The following is a 20,106-nucleotide window of genomic DNA, read 5'->3' on the forward strand; positions in this document are numbered from 1 at the left end:
TTATTGACAGCATTAAACCAGTCGATGACGTTTTTAACAAAGCTCTTAACAAATTCGCAATCATTAAATGTGTGATCAATTGAATCATGTTCAGTGCAATAGAGGCATTCATCATCCGTTTTGATTCCGTATCTAAAAAGTTCCTTTTTTGTTACAACAATTCTATGAATAAGTTTGAATTGAAATTCTTTTAATTTTGTTTCCTTACAAATGTTTTTCAGCGAGGAAAATATTTTTTTCCATGTCTCCCCATCCAACTGCATGGTTTGATTCCATTTCGTTGGGCCAGTTTGACACCTCGTGTGAATTTTTTTGTTAATTAAACAATAGAGGTCCCTAGTTTTGGCTTTGACTAAGTTAATTTCTGTCAAGTCGTCTAGTTGGAAAAGGGGGTTGTTCTCGATGTATGGTTCGCTTTCTGGTGGTAATGTGTTTTTCACTTTTGTGGCTAGATGCTTTGGTATCGCACTTACAACTTGATAAAATTGGAGAAAGTTTGTTTTGCAAGCGAATTTGTTTTTAAATTCTTGATAAAACATAAACTGGCCATTGCTATTCAACAGGTCATGTATAAAAAGAATGTTATTGTTAAGCCATTCACTGATGAAAATGGGCTTCCCTCCAACCAGGATTTCTTCGTTATTAAATACGGTCATATCCTGTCCTCTGTCATAGTTATACAAGGTTTTCAATTCATTAAAAAACTTTAAAATGTCTTTATAAAATGATGGCAAACCGTCGATATATTTTGTGTCGTAGTTACATCTTAAAAGAAATCTCAGACCGCCGTATTTTCCTAGATGATGGTCTGGAACAGTTTTCCAACTTTTTCTTCCCGGTGCGAAAAGTCTTGGAATCCAAGCTAACCTCAGTGCCTTTATCATAGTTTCTACATCGATCATAGGTATACCCCCTTTATCTCGATCTTGATAGAGCCCTTCTCTTTTTATTTTGCCTTTTTTGTTTTTCCATAGAAATCTAAACAGTTTTATTTTGATTATTGGTATTGTTTCTTGAGGTACATTGAGATTTGATTGCGAGTAAACAAGTTGTGATAGTGCCAGAGATTTTATGATTAGTACTCTCCCAAATAGTGTAAGGTCACATGCCCTCCATAGGTCCAGATTTGTTTGCAATTTTGTAACTTGTGGTTGAAATTATGTTGGTTATTTCCCTTTTCGTCGTACGAAACATGGATTCCTAAGATTTTAACCGGGTTATGTAGCCATTTCAGTTGTAATGGATTGCCCTTATTATTTTTCAATTTTCCCAACCAGAGCGCTTTTGTTTTCTTCTGGTTTAATTTAAGGCCCGCTAGCGTACCAAAGTTGTTGATTATTTCTAAGGCCTTTTTGACAGAGGCCAGGTCAGCACACACAAGATTTGTATCATCTGCATACTGGCTCAATTTCAGTTCTTTTCCTAATATTTCAATTCCTTTGACGTGTAGGTCTTGTTGGATTTTATTGGCCATTATTTCTGCTGAAAGAATAAACAAATACGGGGATAGTGGGCACCCCTGACGGGCTCCTCTAGACGGCCGAAACCAGTTTGTCAAAAAACCATTGTTTAATGCTGCACTCTCTATGTTGGTGTAAAGGTGCTCACCCATTTTTGAATACTCATACCGAAATTGAAGACATCCAGTGTTCTCATTATAAAGGGCCATTCAAGTGAGTCAAAAGCTTTTCTGAAGTCTAGAGACACTAGAATGCCTGGGATGTTATGCCTCTTAGTATATTCCATACTATCGATTATGAGGCGGATATTTTTCCCAATATAGCGCCCTTTTATAAACCCGGTTTGGTCTGAGTTTACTAGCTTTGGCAGTGAAGCTTCTATTCTCCTAACTATGGCCTTTGTTGCTATCTTGCAATCAACTTAAGTAAAGTTATTGGTCGCCAGTTTGATAAATCTAACAGGGAGCCGTCCTCCTTTGGTATAAGAGTAATGATGCCTCTTCTTTAGGAGATGGAAAGCTCATTTGTTGAAGCTTTTGACGATGTCCTAGCAGTTCGGAAAAAAACTTATAAAATTCTACCGTAAAACCATCCTCACCTGGAGACTTGTCATTTTGGAAAGTTTCTAAAACCTGTTTACATTCGTCGTACGTTAAAAGGCCTTCGAGTTCATCTCGCTCTTCATCAGAAAGCTTAGGCAGGCGCAATTCCTGAATAAAGCTATCCTATTCCTCCTGTGTTGCGCTAGATGCTGATGTGTATAAATCATTAAAGTAGTGTTCAATAGCGTCTAAACCTGGGTCTCACTTTTAATAATCGTTTCATCCTCCATCCGTAGTTGAGATATAGTCTTTTTATTGTAGTTTCTTCTCTCTAAGTTAAAAAAGTATTTGGTGGGGCGCTCACCTTTTTCCACCCATCTACATTTTGATCTAAAGATTGCTGCATTTCCCTTCTTGGTGTATATTGTGTGAAGTTCTGTTTTGAGATCATCAAATTCGTTTAAGACCTGATCCGTGGCAGGGGAATGAAAATTATTACAAATGAATTCATCTAACACCTGAAGTCGATGTGTTATTTCCATTTCCCTACAATTTGTTGATTTTGCTAAATTTTTGCTGAAAGAGATGGTTGCTGCTCTAATTTCCATTTTGAGCATCTCCCAAAAAAGCCGTTTGTCGGTTAACTTGGAGTAATAAGAGCAAGTTTGAAAATATGTTTTACGTATTTTGTTGACATAATCTTCATTATTCAGCAGAGAATTATTAAATTTCCAGAGTCCGCATCCTCTAGGTGTTTCATTAGACAAAGACAATGATATGTAAATTGCTTTATGATCAGACACTATAGCAGGATAGATTTCACTCTGTCAAGTTTTTGGCCACCAAAAAAAAGTCTATCCTGGATGTTACTTTTAAAACCTTAGATTCGTAAGAATACTTGCACAATTTTGGATGTCGCTCTCTTTGAATGTCCACGAGATCCAGTATATCCATAGTAGTCAGGACTAAATTTCTATAATTGGTTGCTTTCCAGGGCTTGCCACCAATTTTATCATTCTTTGATCAAGTGCAATTCCAGTCGCCACCTACGATCAGTGTAGTCAGTTCTGATTTGTCTATAAGACAGTTATTTAGTTCTTGCAAAAATTTGTTGTTCACCTTGATTGTTTGGGGCGTAAATATTGCAGAGCGATAGCATTAAAGAGTTGATAACAATAGTAATTAACACGATTCTTCTGAACTTGTTGCTAAAAGAATACTCGATTTTGTCCTGCACCGAGGGATGGATCAGAATGCAAACACCTTTGCTGTGTTTGGTGCCATGGGAAAAGAATATTTTACCTCCCCATTCATTTCTCCAAATAATTTCATCGTTCACCTCAGAATATGGTTCTTGTAGAAAATAGAGTTTTGATTTTTGAACTTTAAGGTACGAAAAATACTCCTCCTTTTACTTTGCTCTCTTAATCCTCTTATGTTTAACGATGTAATGTCATAAGTTAGCTTGTTAGACATGCAGAAAACTGAAAATTATGGTAAATTAATAAAGAAATAAAGAGTTTACCTTCTGGCCTCTCGGGCACCTGGTTCCTGTCCCCACCTACAAGTCCAAGAGTGCATCATACTACTGTGATTACCTTAGAGATTCTCCAGGTCAGTTTTTTCATAGATTCTGATCGGACTTCCATCCGGGGAAGTTTTGAGAAATATTTTTCCGGCCATTGACCATACAGATATCAACAAACCATCCTTTCGCTTTTGGTTCGCCTGTTTAAGGATATCCTGCCTGTAGGATGTTAGGTTCTTGTTTAGGTAGATTTGTCCTGATTCTGCTCTAGTTGCCACGGTTGAGTCGGGATATAGGTCAGAGACGTGGACATGTTTCAACTCGGCTCTCCTCTTGTACATTCTTGTTTTCGCTTTATGGCTTTGAAACTTTACAATAATTGGTTTTACACCTTTCCTGTGGAGCTTGTTTGATATTTTGATGTCGTTTGGGTTTATATCCACCTCTAAAGCCTCGGCGAGCTTAAGGACAACCTCCTCGGTTGAAGTGTACGCGGATTCCAGGACTCCATGGATTTCGAGTGAGTTTTTTCTAGTATATTGTTCCAGTGCGTCTCGGAGATCGTATAATTCTGCGATTTCCGCTTCTTGGTCGTTGATTTTTTTTCTCGCTGCGGCTAGCTGAATTTCCAAATCGTCTTGTTGTTTCTGAGACTTGGCCAAGGCTGTTTTAACGTTGGTAAGCTCACCTTTCTGTTGTAAGAAGGCGTTCCGCAGCTCAGTGACCTCGTTGGCAAGTTTTTTGTTTTCATGAAGAATATTGGAGACCGTAATCTGAATGTCAACCAGCATTTCCTTTAGTTCTAAATGATTAGTCTCCTCGGCGCTAGCCTTTGATGCAGTTTCTTCCTCGTTGGCGCCAGACAACGCTTCGTCATTATTAACCTTAGATGTTATTTGAAGCTCGGCATCCGCCATGTTCGCATGTTTGGATCCTTGTTGGTCTTCTTCGACAGAGCCACATTCTCCTCTCTTGTGCTTTCCTTTGGTCTTGCCTTTATCTGGCATATAGTAGTTTTTATAGAAGTAACCAGAGAATGACTCGATTTTTTGGGGACGATATTGCTCCCTCACAAAGTGTGCGTCCTCACGCTAGCCCCGTGCATGCTCTCTCCTGTTGCTGTTGCTCGACCAAGGATAATGTGGTTTGGAGACAACAGCTGTGGGTCGTTGGGATTATTGGAAGGGTATCCTAGTGGTCTACTATTGATGAGGCATTCAACTTCTGCAAAAATTGGAGACATTTCGTTCCAGGAAAGAGACTGAGAACCCACGATTGCTTTCAAGGCATGCCTTGTTTGCTTCATAAGACTCATAAATTCCACCCTGGTGTGGATTGAGGGGTGTGGTGAAAATCCAGTGAATTCTGTGGAGAACAGAAAATTCTTTGATTTGATTTCTTCCCTCTTGTACTAGCTTCTTCAACTCCTTCTTGGTTCCAACAAATGACTTGCCATTGTCCGAGATCATAGTGTGTGGCCCTCCATGGTGTGCTGCAAAACACCGCAGGGCATGCATGAATGACTGAGTGGACAGATCTTCTACAATCTCCAGATGAATGGCACGAACAGTTGCACAGGTAAACAGTGCTCCCCAGGCTTTCTTTGTTCTCTTTTGTCCAGTTTTCAAGTTGAAGGGACCAAAAAGATCAACACCAGTCACAGAGAAAGGAGGAGAAAATGGTTTCAACCTCTTGGGGGGCAAATCAGCCATCAGGGTACTATGTGGTGGCTGGCGAAGCTTTCTGCATATTGTACAATCTTTGACTGTGCCCTAAGCAAGGTTTTGCCCATGAGTTATCCAGAACTTGCGGCAACTTTCTGACAGGGTTCTGTCAGGTCCACCATGCTCAACTTGAGTGTGTACTTCTTGCATAATCAGCTTGGATATGGGATGGCTTGCTGACAAAAGCATGGTGTGGATCTCTTCATAGGTAAGGGGTGCATGTCTTAGCCTTCATCCTACTCTCACCACACCTTTAACAGATGGTGCCAAATCGCTAAAGCGATTTTGCCAATCTTCCAGATCCCTCTGTGCTGACATTATCCAGTAACACTCTGCTTGATTCATCTCTTCTGGGACCAGAGGTCCCTTGCGTACTTTTTCTTTTTGCCTTTTTCTTTGCATTAGACAGGAAATGCATGCAGTGGGCAGTAACTCTGAGCAGTCATTGCCAGCTGGAGAAGGTACTTGCTTTAAAATATCTTGGTTCTGGACAATGGCTCCGACCGGTTGGTGTTTTTGCATTCTTCATCCTGGGGTCATTTGCCATGGGGGTATCTAGTTTCTCTGCGGGCCATTCTTCCCTGGGTATCCTCAGGAAAGTGGGACCTTTCATCCATCGGCCATTGAGTTCCTCAGTGGGAAGTCCTCTGCTGAGGTCATCTGCTGGGTTAAGGTCGATCGGAACGTATCTCCAATGCTCTTCATTCCAGGTGGATTGGATCTCTGTGACACGAACGCCTACAAATGTTTTCATAAGGCAGGAGTCTGAGCGAAGCCAATGGAGAACTACCTTTGAATCAGACCATAATTCCACAGACTCGGGTTTCTCTTTGAATTCTTCATAAATTGTTTTGGCGAGCCTTGACGCCATTAGAGCTGCCATCAATTCCAGATGCAGAATTGTACTTTGATGAAGGGGGGCTACTCTTGCTGTGGCTGAAATCAAGCGAACTTCAGAAACATCTGGTGTGGGCCACAGCAGGTGTGCAACAGCTCCATAAGCATTGATGCTGGCGTCTGCAAAGACATGCAATTGAGATGGTCCACTTGTAATACTTGGTTTAAGACATCTTGGAAATTTCACGCCCTTTAGCTTCTCTATATCTTCAAACAAATTACGCCACAGGTCTTTGATCTCCTCTGGTAAAGGATCATCCCAGTTGAACTGCTTTGACCGCCAGATATCCTGCAAGGCAACTCTTGCCTTGATTGTAACTGCTGAAGCCAGTCCGGGTGGATCATAAATCTGAGAGATCTTCGATAGGACTGATCACTTGGTGAACGCTCCAGTAATTTAAAGATCCTTCACAGCAAAATTCACGGTATCTGTTTGAGGGTTCCAGCGAACTCCCAAGGTCTTAATCTGCCTATTCTCCATCCAAGTTGATATCTGTCGCTGGTGGGACTACCTTGGCTGGGTGTTGCTTTTCCAACTCTGTCCTTTGGGGTGGCTGGCTTGAGTGGATTACTGTCTCGCTTTTCGTTTCTTTCTAGCTGGGAAGAACAGTACCATTCTTTTATCTTAAAACTTCTCTGGGCAAGAGCCTTATCAAGCACTGTCATTTGGCTTGCTGCTAACTGTGGGGTGGGACGCAAGTGAATCAGATCGTCCATATAACGATCACAGTGCAAAATTATGGCAGCATCGGGGTACTCACTCTCATTTTCTTTCACGATCTTCAGCATGGCATAACTGGCTATGTCGGGCGACGGTTTGTCACTCGCGAAAGGAGGTACTTTGTGGGCTGTTTCTTGGTTTGGAGATTTTGCCACAGGAATCAAGGAACGTGAGTGTCTCTCTCCGATAGGAGGATCTGTAGTTACATACAGCAAAACCAACAAGGTCTTCATGGAAATGCAGCAGGATGCCCAGCAAATTTCCAATGAGGCAAGTTCCTTTGCAGAGGAACAAATTCAGAGAGGCTCCCTGATATTGGGAAGTGGGGTCAAAGACAACTCTAAGTGGAGTGCTTGGTTTGTCTGGTTGGTAACACCATGACGTGGCAGTTAATGGAGAGGTTTGACATCGGGCTGCGATTCTTCTTCTGTTAGTGGGTGAGCCCAGCCGTTTTCTATATACTCCTCAATTGTGCAGTTGCACATCTTTGCCTTTCCTTCATTCTTAGACAAGCTTCGTTCCAAAGATTTGAGCTGTCGCTCTGCTAGCAGATAGTTGTTTGGTAGTAGGTGAGGATCCTTCTTCCATGATAGGCCTATGACATAACGATTCTCTTTAGTACAGGAGGCTTCAAATAAATCCATAGCCATTTGATCTTCTGTGGACATTACCATCTTAGGACGTGAACAGTCACGTGCCTGTACTCCCAAAGTCTCAAAGTCATAGAATCTTTCCATGTTCAGTTTCTGAACAAAGCTAATGGAACAAGTCTGGGTGGTTCCTTTAGAGCTGTCTGAGCCAATCATGTGCCATCCTAAGCGTGTCCGCTTCCCCACTGGCTGGAACAACAGACCTTGATGCACCTCTTCTTCAGCATGAAGATGGCTATACTGAACTCCTGGGATCGAGTCAATAGGTCCAGCCTTATGAGGAAATTCGACATCATGTAGGTTCGAGAAAGACTTCAGCCATGGTCTTTCAAGGGTAGGAACATTCAAGATGGTCTTGTCGATTTCATGGGCTTCAACGGTGAATTCTTTTTCTTTGTCCAGGGGAGATCCAGAATTTCAATCACCTACTTGCCTTCTGTTGAACTCTCTCGCCTCCAACAACTGTTGGGTAAATTTGCTCGCTTCTTCCCTAAAGGCCTAGAGCTTTAGCAAAGTCCTTTCGTATCACGGTTGTGCCTGCCCACTATCCATGAGAACATTTCCTTCCTGGACTTTTCCATTCGCTACCTTAAATTGGACTCGAACCACTGGCATGATACTTCCTTTATCAAGGATTGATGCTACTCTGCTGTTAGTGGTAGGGTCTGTGTTAGTTTTGAAATGCCGATCATTTATCAACTTCCTTTGCAACTTCCTACTGATTTATTATCAGTTATTATTCAAGCCAAGTACGTGATTTCAAAATCAGAGCTTTCATAAAATTGTGATTTTCACACGTATGTAATAGTTCTAGAAATTTTGCCACTAGGAAGTTGTCTTTATTGTGGGCACCACGTTTCTCACAATGCCCTAGTCTTTTCACGTAGCATAGGCAATATAAGATGACGCGCAACTTCTTTTAGTCAGAGATTGTTAGTGAAGTTACACCACTACCGTGCTACGATCAGAGGATCCAAGTTACCGCTATTTCAAGTGTATTTCGCTGTCTCTTTGCTACCTTTTGGTGTGAGTCGTCAACCAAAGTGCGTGAGTTCTTATTGTTGTAGTTATTTGCTAAGTCGTGAATTGTTAGTCTTTTCTTTGTCATGAAAAGGTTTCATTTAGTTTATCTAGGTTTTGTTGAAATCGCTTTCACAGCTCTTCTATCGCTAAGGCTTATTGTCAAGTTGCTTTATTATTCCAATTGTCATATGATTACCAAATTGTGATTCTTTCACGCTATATTCAGCTATTTTGCGCGATAGCCGTTGATATTTTCGTTTGTTACAACAAGAGTTGTTATCGTCTCAGTTTTATTAGTTTCAAGTATCAATTGTCACGTCTATTTGTTTCATGCTGTGATCTTGTTAGTTTTATTATGATTTTTCTATCCTGTTAGATTTGTATTTTATGCCTTATCTAGGTAGGACGTATTCTTAACTATCGCTTTTCAGTTCGAACCTACTACATCTACTTGTACGACTACTACTCCTATTTGTATCTGCTACCACTACTAGCGATCTACTGGTTTTCCCTATTTTTTCAGTCGCTACGTATTGTGAACTGTAGATCTATGGACTTGATCTGTCATTAAATCAGTTGAATCTGCCAAGTGGAGTTCGAATATCTCGCACCACGCTACCCCTGTAGTTGTTTAAGATTTGAGTAAAGGCAACCTCTAGAATCTTTACAATTCATGTAGGTTCGAGAAAGACTTCAGCCATGATCTATCAAGGGCAGGAACATTTAAGATGGTCTTCTCGATTTCATGGGCTTCAACGGTGAATTCTTCTTCTTTGTCCAGGGGGAGATCCAGAATTTCAATTGCCTACTTGCCTTCTGTTGAACTCTCTTGCCTCCAACAACTGTTAGGTCAATTTGCTCGCTTCTTCCCTGAAGGCCTAAAGCTTTAGCAAAGTCCTTTTGTATCATGGTTGTGCCTGCCCACTATCCACGAGAACATTTCCTTCCTGGACTTTTCCATTCGCTACCTTAAATTGGACTCAAACCACTGGCTTGATACTTCCTTTATCAAGGATTGATGCCACTCCGCTGTTAGTGGTAGGGCCTGTATGGAGCAAGGGGTGATGAATTTGGGTGCAGCCATTCTTGTTGCATTTTTTCCTGGACCTGCATTCCCTCGTCAGATGGCCTCTCACTAAACATGAAAAGCAAAGGCAGTGGTTCTGAGCATGTTGTATTCTATCTTCTGGCAAACTATCAGCCATAGTGGGGCAGTCATGGACTCAGTGCTCTGCCTGACAAATGTAGCATTTTGGGGGTTTTCGTGGGGCCTTTGTATTTGAATGAATTCCTCTTCTATCGTCTCTTTGAAAGCTGGCATTTCTTGAAGTGTCCATCGTAAGAACATCACCGAAATCGGGATCAAATTCCACCTTTACACATTTCCTCACCAAATTGCTAATGTGTTCCAGTAGAGGGATTTCATTCTTTTCTCTGATGTTTGTGGCCACATTCTTCCACTTTTCAATTAGATGATCTGGCAGACATCTGACATCTTTTGGAGATTGTCATTGGCGTTAACGTTGGCGAAGTAATTGATTTGGCAAAGCATTGTTAAGCAATCGATCATGTCAAGGGAAAACTCAGGAAGGGCCTGTCTGTCATCGGGCTGAATTTTTCTTTCCGTGATTTTTCTGTTGAATGCTCTAGCAATGACGCTTGCCTGGCCAAAGTTTTCCTTTAGCGTTTTCAACGCAGTGGTATACATGACTCCTTGTGAACCAAGACCAGATATCGTGTGTTCTGCGTCGCCGGTGACATGTATTCTTAATTGCACCATTCGCGTGTCATCTTTCAATTGTGGCTTGTTGTGGATGTGGATTCTAAACTATTCAATGAATTCCACATATTGTAGTGGACTTCCATTGAATGGGACCAGCTTTATAGTTAGAATATCCTGCTTGCTTTCAGCTCGTATAACACATCTACGATAGACATTTCGCAGACGGCAAATGAAAGACGTGTTTCTTCAAATTCCACCAGATCACTTATCCATGCATCGACGGGGCATGCTATTTTAGGAGATTGAATAACTCCAGATCGCATGACGTTAGGTTGGCAGGAGGAACTGATACTTTCTGAGCCGCTTTCTGTTTTGGGTTGTCCCAACGAGCTTTGTTCTGAAAACGCATTATTAGCAGACGATTCATTTTGCTGTGAATTGTTATCAACTTTGGGAGAGGAACTTGCTTCCAAATCTATGTGGCCATCTACAGGTGGTGGTGGATCATGTTCCTCCAAATTGCTGCTCCCTTGTGCGGTGGAAGGCGCTTGTTGTTGAACAATGCAGGGAACAATGACTTGTTGTTGACCGCTCACGCTATCCTGGAAATTCTCGCCAGCTCCGTGAGATGTGCTTGGCTCCGAACTTTCGCTCCCTTGTGCGATTAAACCAGGTGTTTGTTGCTGAACAAAGCTGGGGGTGGGAACACTGACTTGCTGTTGACCACTAGCACTTGGGCCTCCCAGTGTTTTGAAGTATGTCTCAACTTCAATACCAAAGACATTGTCAGTGAGCAAATTTTCCCACTTGTCTAACTTTGGGACTTAGCTGAGGTCTACATTGCCATAAAGTTTGGCGTGTACATCATGGACCAATTGAAAATCCTTTCGCAACTCCTTGAGTTCCTTTTCTATACGTTGTTTGGTTTGGTCCTAATCTGTAATAAATTTTCAGACCCTATTTATTGTACACATGACTTTACCTCTGAGTTGCTTTCTCTTATTTTTCAGCATTAAGGAAGGGTCCTCTGTTCCCACTGAACTTGACTTAGTGCCTTCCGAGGTTCCAGTGGCATGACAGGATGTAATAACATCTTTACCATCGGACATAGTTCCTTGACTTGTTTGTTCCTAATTACCAAAGACGGATACCTCCTTGTTGCCTATAGGTCAGCTCTTCTACTTGGACAAGGCTTGTTGTTCTTCAGAAATTTTGGTGCAGAAGGTGACAAATGTATCAAGCCACCAGAGATTTCTTTAATCTTTATTGATTAGTAGATTCTGAAGAGTGGATCTCTGTGGCTTGGGAGAACTAATACGACGAAGCTTGAATGCAATTGAATGTGCGCAATACCGATGCTGATCACAACTGAAATTGAAACCTTAAATTCTAGTCCTGAAACGAACTATTCATGAGCTGTCATATACAGGAAACCACAATCACTAAACTATTTAAGACCACAGAGAAACATAGAAAAATAATCACGCCTATTTCAATAATCACGCATTATTCAAAGTCACGCATTCTTCGTAAATCACAGACTGTTCGTGTTCATGTTCATAAATCACGCAGCAAAAGTAGCACAGTTCATAACACCCTGAAAAGTGCTGAATTAGCAAAATAAAACTCTTTGCAGTATCTTGAATTGAAACACTCTGATCGCAGTATTGATGGTTGAGTCAAATGGAATTTGATAAATAGCTACCCAGTCTAAGGTTTTGTCAGGAATAAGACCTGCAAATTTGACATTGCTTGTTGGTTCTATTGTTCTCATAGTCAGAAGATGTTTGTAAATTTTTTACTACAGTGTAGTTAAAGCTTTAATTCCTACAGCAGTATTATCATTCAGTTTGACAAAAATTGGATCCGAGTGCAAGTTTCTTACTGGTTTCACTGACAAAATGTGATTCCTCAGAAATAAAAATTGCTAAATGATTTTTTGAAACTTTCTCTGAATATTCCCTACCAAGCACTGTTGCAAAAATAACAATTAAAAAGATAGGTCACCATATATACTTGCAAAAGAGATATTCAGATACAGATACGAAGGGCCAATTTTACCCCATTTGTACCTAATCACACGCATTATTTTCTCAGTTTACATTACATTTTGCGCTAGCTGGAAGTGAAATTTTTAATTAAAAAAAACTCTTATTAAAAAAAACTTGCCAAGTAGAAGGTCTGGAGCATATGGAGCAATTTTTTTAAGAATTTTTAACTCAAAGGTGATAAATTGTAAACCAAAATTATGTAATAACAAATAATTGATAGGTCATCATGCTTGTTAAAGAGAAAACGAGCATTTATTTTGCTGTTGGGCTTTAAGGTTGAAGGAAATGTCTCAATGTTGTGTATGCGCACATGCTCATGTACACCCACTAATGAGGTACCTTAACTAACATGTGCTACTCACCAGGGAGGGAGTCAATAATTCCAAAAGGTAATTAGCAGTTGTTAGCTCTCTCTACTTCAACCCATTAAATCCCACAAAGTTCCTTGACTCTGCTAACATATCGTTAATTATTGAAATTCTCATCTTTATCAAATTTGGGTGATAAAAATGATTTGTTCTGAATGCAGATGAATTTATTTTTTTCAAATTTATTAGCTATCTTAACTCCCCATCTAGGGTTTTGTTCTCCTACTGCAACAAGGAAGCCCAAGACTTAAGGCATTTCTTATAGAAACAGGGAATGATATTGAAAGCTTACAAACAGGAATCTAGTATATGCTTTCAAGAATGGCCTTCATCAGCAGCATATCTTTTAAAAGAAAAAATTCAATTCTTTAAGCTTCAATGACAGCTTACAAGTGAGTCATTTTTAACCTCTCCCTTCCCCTCCCTTCCAAATTTTGTTAATAATTATTACCAACATTTAACATTTTTTTGGTTACATTTCATTTACAACTTTTTCGAATAAGTGGTTTTGGTTAAGTTATATATGAATTTTAAGATGATGAGAGACCAAAAGATTCCCCAGGGTGGTGAGGTTTGCCTTTTCCATTGAGCCAACAATAATTATCTTCACAGATTTGATTTTAAGTTTCTTAAAGCCATTTGTAGATCCCTAATATTTTTGGCTATTCTGACAGTTAGGCCTGGTTCAAACGTCGAACTTTACATGTGCCCAACCTAATACCAATTTGGGTCGACCCAAATAATTAAGTTCGGCAGTTGATTCAAACGTCGAACCTTATTTAGTCAAACTTAATTGCAAAGATAAAAGAGACACTAATGCAAACGGCGGTTATTGCTGACCAAAGTGGCAGAAACAGTGTGGGAAAGACGAATTGTGGAAATGAAGAGCTTGCTTTTCTTGTAAGTGCGATCAAGGAGGGTAGCACAAGTCAAAGAAAGCGACTCCAGATGCAGTTAGCCTTTGACAACCAAAGACGATTTTTAAATTTGGTTTGCCTTCTATTATTGCTTATTCCCAAAGGAACATCACAGTTCAACTGTGACGAGTCTCGTCCAGTTCGATTCGTTCCTGTCGTTGGTTTCTTCAAGATTCATTTATGTTGTCATTTTCTCTCAAAAACATGACTCGCAGTATGCCACCAGACTGCCTGCTCTCCAACCCGCTACACTCTTGTCGCTTTCAAATACAGAACAGGGCAAGCAGAAGTGGTTTATGCACATCAAGTGAGTATATTTTGTGCTCTCGAAGCACGAGGAACACATATCTTCCCGCTCTTCCCGCCATTTTGTTCCAAAAGATCAAAACAAGCTGTGTACGCATGACAAATGGGAAACATGCAGAACACTGGGTAAAAATTAATTTATTTAATATATTTGTAATGTATGCATCAGGTTCGGTACATGAAAAGTTCGATGCTTGAATCGGAGTTGCTCCGTAGTCGAACTGACCTACTGTCCATGTTGAATTTTATTCTCGGGTCGACCCAAATAACATGAGTCGAACTTAATTGATTCAAACGTCGATCTCGTCATGTACTTAATTGGGGCTATTAGGTTCGGCTCATGAAAAGTTTGACGTTTGAACCAGGCCTTAAGGAATCTTAAGAATGCTGTGTATGTTGGCATCACCCTGTGATGGACCCAGTTGTAAGATGTCACTTTTTGCAACATAGGTTTGAGGTCAGAGCAACTGCCAAAAAGATTAAGTTAATTCCAGCATTAATTTATGTCCCTCAAAAACATAGTTAAATCATCTGCAAAACTTAAGTAAGTTTAATTTCTTTGTCATCGACCTCTATTCCTTTTATTTCTGTATTATTTCGCACAGATGTTGGCAGGACCTCTAGAAAGAGAATAAACAGGTAAGGAGAGAGCAGGTCTCCGACATTGCCTCTCTGTACAATAAAATAATGCAAAATGAATACATTTTTTATAAAATACTGGTAGTAGGTCTTGATCAATTTGAATAAGGTTAGGCTGAAGTTGAAAGCTTCTAGTGCTTTCATTAAAAATTCCAGATTCACAGAGTCAGAAACCTTTCAAAATCAATGGCAACTAAAAGCTAGAAATCTTATTCAAATCAGTGTACTGCATAACTTCATCAATGATTCATAGAGCGTCTAAAATCAATCTATTCTTAATGTAGGCATGTTTATCTGGGTGAATGATAGTGGACAGTGTCTTGCAAATTCATGAAAGCATTGTAGGTCTTGTCCACAGTTTAAAAGACCTTTCCAGGAAGGATGTTTTAAGACCCTGGTTTAATTTTAGGATATCCACACTATTTAAAAATGCTCCAGCTATCTCAGCATCTAACTCTCTGAATAAAAGTCTAGATCAAATTCTAATTTCCTTCATCATCCATTTAGGGTCTGAGGTAAAAATTAATGATCTGGGAGTTGTATTTATATTCAGGTTTCTTATGACACTTTTCTCCTTTTCCAAGTTTATGAAGTATTTGTTATCTTCTCGCCCTGCTCATAGCAGTGAGCACGATATCTTATCATTGACCCTTGTGTGATGTGTAATCATACATTGCCTCATCCTCTTGTTTTAACTCTTCTCTGTCCTTGATATTTCCATTTGTTGAATCCTGATCACAGTTCTTCAGGTTTTTTAAGATCCTCTTCTCATTTTCCTGAAAGTAAATGTCCCTTTCTTTAGCTAGTTGTGATTAGGACTTGGCATATTCTAGATTTGGATTTAGTCCCATTATACTACCCTTTAGTCTGAAAATACTTGAAACTCATCAAGCCAATTTATAGTATTCTCATTGTTGATAATCTGCACATATTTGGGATTGTCTAAAAGGCTAGCCTTAAGTTTCCAAACAGAGGGACCATGTCTTTGTTCCTCTGTGAAAGTGAAACTGATGAATGATCACTTCTGAGGGAACGACCTATCTCAATTTTCTTGACAGAGTGCGGCAAATTATTGCTAACAAGCCAAAACTCCAGTCATCTTTGAAATTCTGAAGAGCCATTTTGCCATGTGAAGCATTGCTTGCTGTAATGAAAAATGCACCTGTAAAAGATTTTTAACATCCATCAAGAAATCAACCTGTTCCTTTTGATTGTTGGGTGAGAGAGGCGAAATTAAATGTGGATCCTGAATAATTACCTCTAGAATAAATGGCACGCAATGCATGCAGAAGCGATGATGTTTAAAAATTGTTCCTAGAAGATTGGAACATAAGCAGACAAACTGATTCTTAAACTTTTGAGTTAGAAATTTTAGGAGTTTACATTCAAGTAGTTCATGTACCTGGTCCATCTTGTTAGTCCATGTGCTAGGGGGTCAGCGAAATGTACCAACGCAAAAGAAAGATTAAAAACTAAAATAAAAAGCACTCTGCTGAAAAGTTCCCCTCTCTGAAATCAACACCTTATTATCTTTAAAGATAATAACTTGTATGTATGGAGGATATGTTCTTATTTTGAGTTTGCTCGTGAATGCCAATTTATCTGATACTGTATAAACAAAAATCCACCCCTCAATCTTGTAAAAGCTGCAATTAAAAGCACTCTGCTGAACCTACAAACAGCAAAGGAAAGCAGTAAAGGAACTCTTAGAGTGCATTTCGCTTCTACAGGGGGATAAAACGTGCGCGACATAAGCGCACGGACATAAGCGCAACGAAACTATGCAAAATCACTATCCAAAGGAATGCACGCACGCCAGCATAAAGCGATGACGTCACACAATATGTCATCGCTTAAAAATGAAAAAGCCATTGAAATCAGAGCATGACTGTTTCAGCTCAAATTCCAGATCTGCGAGTGTAATCCCATTGAGATCAACTTCTCTGGTGCTATACGTCACTCTCATAAGCAATATCGACTTTCTGGTTTTTAACCATGGGAAGACTACTTTTATTTAGGGTATTAGGGGAAATGATTTTGTTGATAACCATCATAGTTTATCAACATAATATGCAAGGCCATAATACATAATACTTGGAAGAAAGTGAAATAATTGATTTGATACAGGCCACCGGCAATAAGGTAGAAATTTGATAATAAAAGGGGACACCTTAAAAGCTAAAGTCAAGGGTTGTTCTAACAGGTTGTATTGTTGTCATGGTTACCTGTTATATAAACAGGATGACCACAACTTGTTAGCCAATGATTGAGCATTTGTGTGATACCCTTATTGTATGATGATATGACAAAGAGTGATTAGAGTATTAAGAGTATTAATCCATCAAAGCATAAGTGATGGAAAGAGCTGGAAACTATCCAGCCACAGCACGTATATTTAATCATAGGAAATAACTGTTTTACGTTTTGAAAATTTCAGGTTGCTCAGGCAGTGGAACCCACAGCACCTCCCCAAACTGTATTTGACCCTAGACAGGGACCATATAATGGACCACTGCCTCATATTTACCCTAATCTGTACGACCCTGGAGCCCCCCTTCATGATCCTAGTTTACCTGGTAAGAACTTAAATGAAGCAGTATCCCATAATTATAAGCAATATCGACTTCCTGGTTCTTAACCACACGAAGATTGCTTTGCTTAAGGATGGAGAGTGAAGACCCCAAATATTAAGGGAAACGATTTGTCAACCAATCAGAGCCATTTCTAAGGGGCATTAAAATTTCTCACGATCAGAACTAAATAATTTAAAGTACAACAATTCTAGTGGCCTGAACAATATCCCTCAGTGGCTACTCAAGGATAAATAAATGAATTCTGCTGCTTTTATACCTAAGCCACTGACTAAAATCATCAACACCTCCCTCGCGATTGGAGTTGTTCCTGATGAATAGAAGTGCACCAAGGTAACGCCAGTGTTTAAAAAAGGTAAAAGCAGTGAAATGGATAGCTATCGTCCAATCTCTGTTCTGTGGGTTGCTTTAAAGATATTTGAAAGAGCTGTGCATTGCCAACTGTATCAGTTTCTCAGTAGATATCAAATATTAAGCCCTTATGAGTGCAGCTTTTGGAAAAATCACTCCACCGAGTCAGCATCAATATCCTTTACACACTGTACAATACATGGAATGGACCAAGGACTGGCATGGCTTTTACTAAGCTATGGAACATTTTTGACACCGCGGATCACAAGATAATCGTCTCAAGGCTTGAAGCAGTTGGAATTTCTGGAACGGAGCTGTCTAAGAAATCATACTCAGCAAGTCAGCCTTGAGAATTTTTTTCTTTTTTAATTGGAAGACAATTTAAATTACTAACTTAACATACAATATTAAAATTGCTTATATCACTAGCACTACTTACAATACTGACTCTACTTACAATATTAGCGTCACTTTCAATACTAACATTTATTAAGATTGGTCATCACAGTTATGCACACAACTTAAGCAGTTGTGAAATTACAGGTACATTACGAACTTGCAAAGTGACCAACCCCCATTTGACTAGATAGCTCAGTTGGTAGAGCACTGCACCGGTATCGCAGAGGTCATGGGTTCAATTCCCGTTCAGGCCTGAATTTTTTCCAGGCTTTAATTTCACAACTGCTTAAGTTGTGTGCATAACTGCGATGATCAGTCATATCTTCATATCATTCTCTGCAGCTCAAATATATGAATATTTCGCCGACCGGTTAGCTCAGTTGGTAGAGCGTCGGACTACCGTGCGGGAGGTCTTGGGTTCGAGCCCCAGACCGGACCAACACTCAGGGTCTTAAAATAACTGAGGAGAACATGATGCCTTTGCAATGACATCTGCAAATGGTTAGATATTCTAGTCTTCTCGGATAAGGACGATACACCATACGCCCCATCTCCTGCATCTTCAGTGTTATGGTCAGTAGGGGACGTTAAAGAACCTACACACTCGTCGTAAAGAGCAGGGCACGAAGTTCCCGGTGTTGTGGTCTGGTCTTTGCCCATTGTGCTGTTGAAATGCTCGGAGACATTAGCTGTTAAAGCTACTCTACAATCCGAGGGTAAATAAAGTATACTACTAATACTACTACATGAACTTTCATATATTCTCTTGCATTCTTCACTTTCTACGGGTATATTACGAACTCACAAAGTGGCCAGCTCCCAGTTGGCTTGATAGCTCAGTTGGTAGAGCACTGTACTGTTATGCCAGAGGTCATGGGTCCGAATCCCGTTCAGGCCCGAATTTTTTTCTGGCTTTAATTTCACAACTGCTTTAGTTGTGTGCATAACTGCGATAATAATAATAATAATAATAATAATAATAATAATAATAATAATAATAAAATATTTATATAGCGCCAATATCCTAAAAGTTCAAAAGCGCTTTACAGGGAGAAATATTAAAAACACTTAAGACAAATAAAGTAAAAATAAAAAAATGTCGCTAAAAAGTTATAAAAATGCTTTCTTAAAAAGGAACCTTTTTAGTTTATGTTTAAAAAGGGACACTGAGGAGCTGTTCTTGATGTCAGACAGAAGAGCGTTCCAGAGTGTAGGAGCTGCTACAGAGCTGCTACGATGATCAATCATATCTTCAAATCATTCTCCACAGTTCAAATATATGAACTTTCATATATTCTCTTGCACTAACTCTTTGGTGATTTAAAAAAAATACATTCATTGAGAATTAAGTTTAAAGTTTTTGAGAATGAACTGTCTGGAGCCAGCTTTATTACGTCGGCAGTACTTGATACTTGGTCCCTTGCTCTTCATCTTGCTTATAAATGATCTTCCTACTCGTTTACACTGACGACACTGTTCTTTTCTATTCAAGAAGAGATGTGCAGGAAATTAAGAAACTGCTTTGTTGTGATTTTGAAGTGATTGAGAACTGGCTAGAGACAAGAGCCTTTTCCTAAATAAGTCTAAAACTGAGTGTGTACTTTTTGAAACAGCAAGTAGGCAGAGCTCAGTTACAAACTTTTCCATCTATGTCTTGTGAATTTGATTGAGTGGGGGTCAGAATTTACAGTGTGTTTACTGATAGCAGGGCACCCAGACAATGAAAATCAATCAGGTGGCAGAACTGAAACAATAGATTCCAACATTTTCAAATCCAGCCAATCAAATGTCCGGTATGTAAATTCGATTTTTTACTTACATATATACGAAATTTTAGCTTTAATCTTAGTGGTTTTATTGTTAAGCATGTATAAGGCTTATAAATTTTTATTTTTGGTCGGGCCTCTATTGATAGCAGTATTATTGATTGAGCTGACAGAGTTACCCTGAAAAAATAAAGGTTTACTAACTTAGTTGTCTCTCACTCTACAGTGTGTTCATGAAGCACCAAGAATTAGTTGTTAATGTTGAAAGACCCTCAATTTGTAGGCATTATTAGGGGAGCTTATTGAGAGTTTTTATCTAAACTGATTTCCAAAAGTAAAAAGTAATCGTGAATTGAAATGTGCCCTATGGTACATTTTATGGCAACTTCATGATAACTATAATTATCGGGACAAATATCTGTTTCTCAGTGGACAGATTGAGTTCTACTT

The 20,106-nt window shown here is 39.5% G+C and overlaps 2 protein-coding genes and 1 non-coding gene across 8 annotated transcripts in view; 2 read left to right on the forward strand and 1 right to left on the reverse strand.

Annotated features, from left to right (window-relative positions):
* The window catches only part of LOC145485001 (katanin p80 WD40 repeat-containing subunit B1-like), a 332,677-nt gene that overhangs the window by 181,665 nt on the left and 130,906 nt on the right, over positions 1-20,106 (reverse strand). The window lies entirely within an intron of this gene.
* Positions 1-20,106, forward strand: part of LOC145485043 (pleckstrin homology domain-containing family A member 2-like) — a 124,700-nt gene that overhangs the window by 95,902 nt on the left and 8,692 nt on the right. For 5 of the 6 annotated variants that reach the window (XM_081463690.1, XM_081463689.1, XM_081463693.1 and 2 more), the window contains one exon: positions 16,987-17,125. In XM_081463690.1, coding sequence (XP_081319816.1) covers positions 16,987-17,125 — 139 coding nt within the window. Of the gene's footprint in view, positions 1-16,986; positions 18,607-20,106 lie in introns of all 6 variants that reach the window. The other variant, XR_014049131.1, reaches the window with a different exon arrangement.
* On the forward strand, positions 18,256-18,329 carry Trnag-acc (transfer RNA glycine (anticodon ACC)). The gene has a single exon. It is a non-coding gene; the product is annotated as a tRNA-Gly (tRNA).

This window comes from Orbicella franksi, chromosome 4 (genome assembly GCF_964199315.1).
Source record: "Orbicella franksi chromosome 4, jaOrbFran1.1, whole genome shotgun sequence".
Classification (NCBI taxonomy): Eukaryota; Metazoa; Cnidaria; class Anthozoa; order Scleractinia; family Merulinidae; genus Orbicella; species Orbicella franksi.